The 4,939-nt window shown below is 27.5% G+C and overlaps 2 protein-coding genes across 2 annotated transcripts; one reads left to right on the plus strand and one right to left on the minus strand.

Annotated features, from left to right (window-relative positions):
- Positions 1-294: 294 nt before the first annotated feature.
- Positions 295-1,559, minus strand: LOC108571099 (vesicle transport protein USE1). Its single transcript, XM_017933074.1, has 5 exons — positions 1,441-1,559; positions 1,297-1,346; positions 907-1,145; positions 485-811; positions 295-335 (listed from the first exon to the last, which is right to left on the minus strand). The coding sequence occupies exons 1-5, from the start codon at positions 1,540-1,542 to the stop codon at positions 295-297; spliced, it is 759 nt and encodes a 252-aa protein (XP_017788563.1). The 5' UTR covers positions 1,543-1,559.
- A 757-nt stretch (positions 1,560-2,316) lies between these two features.
- On the plus strand, positions 2,317-4,416 carry LOC108571098 (sorting nexin-2). Its single transcript, XM_017933073.1, is given in 7 exon segments — positions 2,317-2,418; positions 2,609-2,860; positions 2,934-3,180; positions 3,259-3,423; positions 3,426-3,526; positions 3,699-3,998; positions 4,063-4,416. Coding segments are annotated over 7 exon segments (1,515 nt in total). The 3' UTR covers positions 4,411-4,416.
- Positions 4,417-4,939: the final 523 nt, after the last annotated feature.

The following is a 4,939-nucleotide window of genomic DNA, read 5'->3' on the forward strand; positions in this document are numbered from 1 at the left end:
TCACTATATATGTATGTGTCCATGACATATTGTAACATGTAATGGTGTTTCTCCTATTTTATTATTTAATACTCATTTTTATGTTATATATAATCCATATACATAAATTTTGTGTTATACAAGTGTTACAATTGAGAGTAAACAAAAAAAGCTTTTAGGCAGTTTTGGATGATGTAGTTTTTGCCACATATGCATTCATCACAGTGCAATCATAATAATAATATTAACTGCATTTGAATTGCAGATAGTATTCACATTTAGACAACAGGTTGATATATGTATGCACATTAAAACCTAAATTTTCTTTTTGGCAAGTTTCATAAATAATACCATATCTATAACACAAAATACAAACAATTCTTTATCTCAAATTAACTCTATGAAGATTCATATTACAAATTTACAAAAGTTAATATCTAGGAAAATAATATATTAATATAACAGATATCACACATTTTACATTTATTTATAAATACATACTTACTAAAAAATACAACTAAAACAAAGGCTATCATTACCCACATCCAACATCTCCAATACGATTGTGTATGCTCTTGCAATTTTAATGATTCTGTTTTTAATTTATCTGTATTAGCATCAGTTAATTTGTCAGATCTTTCAAGCGAGCTAATGTCTTTTTTTATAATAGCATTTGCTGCTAAAGCATGTTCTTTCATGCTACTAGTCATTGAAAGCATATTTTCTGCAATTTTCTCCTGAATATTTCTATTATACTTTAATAAGGCATCTAAATCATCATCTTGCATATTTGTGGAAGATAACCTTTGCCGTATACCATCCTCTAACACTCCTATAAAATAATAAATAATGATGAGAAATAATGATAAGTTTTATTAAATTTGCAAATATAATTATTTTGCTGTAAATAAAATAATATTGATATACCTTTATCATTATGAAATAATTCAGCTCGTAATTCTCTGTTATATTTTGCTGATGTTTTTTGATGTATTTGAGTTGCTATGTTTGGACCTATTGAATCATTAAATGTTGTAGAACTTTTCGGTAACATTTGTACAGCTACAACTCTATCTACTGGATTTGTAAGTTTTGTTGTATTTACTAATCCTTTCAAAAAATCTGTTCGCTTAATGTATCCTATCATGGTATCTTTAGATGATTTGCTACAAAAATCAGTTTCAATAATATTGTTATAATTTCAAATATGATGGGTTATATACAACATAGTTTACTTTATTTATAATGTATACACTATTTAAAATTTTAATTCACATTGATAAGTATATATTTTATAATAATAAAACAAAGTATCACCTTGGTAATGTTTGTAAATGTTTTATCATATCATCCAAGGCAAGGATGTACTGAAATTGACAAATTTATTTTAAATGTATTACTTTAATTTTGAAAATTATTTAAAGTACAAAAATATGTAACAAACATTCAATTTTTTTAAACCTTTTCAAGTTTCCAATCCTTATGAGGATCATCTTTTGCCATCAATTCACATCTTGTTAAAAGTCGTCTAATATTAATTTCTTCTCTGGACATTGGATTCATTTTTCAGAATTAATCAATACTTATAAAAAATGTCAATAAATGCATATTATATACGCATGATTCTTCAAGTTGATCTCGCTTGAAAATTCTTTGTTTATAAACAATCGATAGGTAAAATCAAATTTACTCATTAAAAACATATATATACCGTATAGAAAGAAATTATAAATTTATGATAAAAACACTACACCACGTAAACTATACATATACATATGTATAATGAATCATAAAGAAATTTACGCGACATTTCTCAAGTAAGTACACGTATCTATATTATTCATTCAAGTTTATATGGTATATAAGAATAATATTCAAAGATTTATATATTTTTAATTGTTGGTTTTAAAAACGTATTATAACATGAACATTATTGTAAACAATAATTAAATAAAATGAAAATTATATTTTTATTTTATATTTGTAAATATACTGCTAAAAATTTATCACTAAACGATAATAATTTCTTGTGAGTGAAACAGTACTTCTAATATATATTGCATTTTTTCATTCAACCGCAACTAACTGACTTCACAGTAGACGCCTTTATAATATCATAATAGTTATTTTGATGTATGTACATTATTATATTCTGTAGGACGTAGAAATTCTAGGATAATACACGGAATATGTAGAAGAGGGACATAGAAAGTTTAAAACGTACAAATATAGATATTGCGAGAAACACGATAGTCATAGATAGTGATTGACGTTGGCACACATCATTTGGGGGGCCGATCCCAGTGCATTTCTTGGTAGATTGACAGAATCGTTAAGATGGCTGATATTAAAGAATCTCCGCCACTTTTTGACACTAGCGAGGCGAAAATCGACGATTTAGATGACGACGATGAAGATATTTTTGCATCGGCAGTACAGGTATTTTTTTTATTATTATCTGACATGTGCGTAAAAATTTTACAACCTAAGTATAATTTTTCGAAGTTCACTTGTTTTTGTAATGAATCTAACATTTATACTTGTTGTCAAGAAATAATTGATTTAAAAATTCGTGCTATACTCCTTTATAATCTGTTTTAATATAAAATTTAATATTGTTTAAATGTAGGATCAAAGTCAATTAGAAGATTCTTCTCCATATAATGGAGTATCAACTATTCCAGCAGAATTACCAAAGTTGAGCTTACGAGATGCACCAGAAGAAAATTCATTTTCGTCAGTATCGAGTCCTGCACCAGGACCATTAAGTTCACCATTAGGACCAATGACTAGTGATATAGGTGATCTTCATGATGTTCCCATAAACGATAATGTGGATGTTCTTTCGACAAGTGTTATGCAGATTCAGTCAACTGATGTGGTATATTGTAGATTATTAAATGTTAATAATAGAAAAGTGAAAAATATGTAATGTCATGATGTTTATTTTACAGGTATCAGCAGATTCACCTGATATTTTTCTAAAAATCACAGTAACTTCTCCTCAGAAAATAGGTGATGGAATGGGTGCTTATGTTGCTTATAAGGTTGAAACAAAAACAAATATGCCAATATTTAGAAAGAGAAATTTTAGCGTTATTAGACGCTTCAGTGATTTCCTTGGCCTTCATGATAAGTTAACAGATAAATATCTTAGGAATGGCAGAATAATTCCTCCTGCACCAGAGAAAAGTGTCATTGGTATTGATATAAATATTTTCAATTTATATTCTTTTATCATATTGTTCAATAAAATAAATGAGACAATTATATAATTAGGAACAACCAAAATTAAAATGTCAGGTGACAAGAGTCAAGAACAAAATTCTAGTTCTACAGAATTTATTGAAAAACGTAGAGCAGCACTTGAAAGATATTTGAACAGAACTGCAGCTCATCCAGTGCTTAGTGTTGATCCTGATTTTAGAGAATTTTTAGAAGCTGGTAAACTACATCTGCACTTAGTGGTAAAGGAGTTATGAGGCTCTTTAACAAAGTTGGAGAAACTGTTAATAAGATAACATACAAAATGGATGAAACTGATAAAGTAAATTTTTAAAGTTTTTAATAGCTCTTATACTATATTACATTTATTTATGAATTTTATTTAGTTTTGTTTCAGTTACCTTCTTAATTATAATGGAAATTTAAAGATTTAAATTTATATAGTGTACATTGAAATATACAAAAGAAATATGTTTAATTTTTCTCATTTTTAGTGGTTTGAAGAGAAAACATCGCAAATTGAGTCTCTTGATGTTCAGTTACGTGCATTACATTCTGCTGTCGATACTTTAACCAATCAGAGAAGAGAATTAGCAACATGTACAGGTGCAAGTGCAAGATCAATTGCAGTTCTTGGTCATGGAGAACCAGGAGCATCTCTTGGAAGGGCATTAGCTCAGTTGGCTGAGACATTGGAAAAAGTAGAGGTGATAAGAAGAGCACAAAGTAATAGTGATCTCTATCAATTTGGAGAAATGTTAAGAGATTATGTTGCACTTATTGGCGCAATAAAGGTTAGTGATCAATTTATATTCTATATATTTATATTTCAATAATTTCAAATATTGGCAATTGTAGGATGTGTTTCATGAACGAGTAAAAGTTTTTCAAAATTGGCAACACGCTCAAATGATGTTAAATAAGAAACGAGAACAGAAAGCAAGATTAGAACAATCTGGAAGAACTGACAAAACAAGTCAAGCTGCTACTGAAGTAATAGAATGGGAATCAAAAGTTGACAGAGGACAAGAAGAATTCGACAATATTTCAAAAATGATTAAAAAAGAAGTTGAACGATTTGAATTAGTAAGAGTGGATGACTTTAAGAAACAACTAACAGAATACTTAGAATCCATGTTACAATATCAAAATCAACTTATTAAATATTGGGAAAGCTTTTTGCCTGAAGCACGAGCAGTCGCATGAACATTCCCGGAGTAATATTAAATTTTTTTTATTGTAAGGAAAAAATCTATTAAAAAAAACTTTCATGCAATTTTTTGAAGCAATCTTCTGATGAATAAGTAACATTTTGTGATGAACATATATTTATCATCTTGTGGTACAATAATGTTCGTATAATATAGTGAAAAAAATAACACTTTATGCGAATAATCAGAAAATTCATAAACAATAATTTTGAAATACTACCAATGCTTTTACAAATTTAAAAGCATCCAAAAATGTGGCATATTTCATTCAAATTCTTAGATATTCATTTTATGCCGTTTATTCTTGAGTGTATCATGCGTTTACAGTCTTCTTACTAATAGTTTATGTTAGAAGTATCTAACGCATAATACCATTTGTTAAAAAATGTTATATGATAATAAAAATTGATTAAGATTGTAAAAATAGAGAATATTAAATATCTATTTGTTAAAACAGAATCTAATTATATACTTAATATTAAACTTATGATTTTTTGTATTATTTTCACAATAGTAAATAGGCA

This window comes from Habropoda laboriosa, unplaced genomic scaffold, assembly GCF_001263275.1.
Source record: "Habropoda laboriosa isolate 0110345459 unplaced genomic scaffold, ASM126327v1 scaffold106, whole genome shotgun sequence".
NCBI classification, from domain to species: Eukaryota; Metazoa; Arthropoda; class Insecta; order Hymenoptera; family Apidae; genus Habropoda; species Habropoda laboriosa.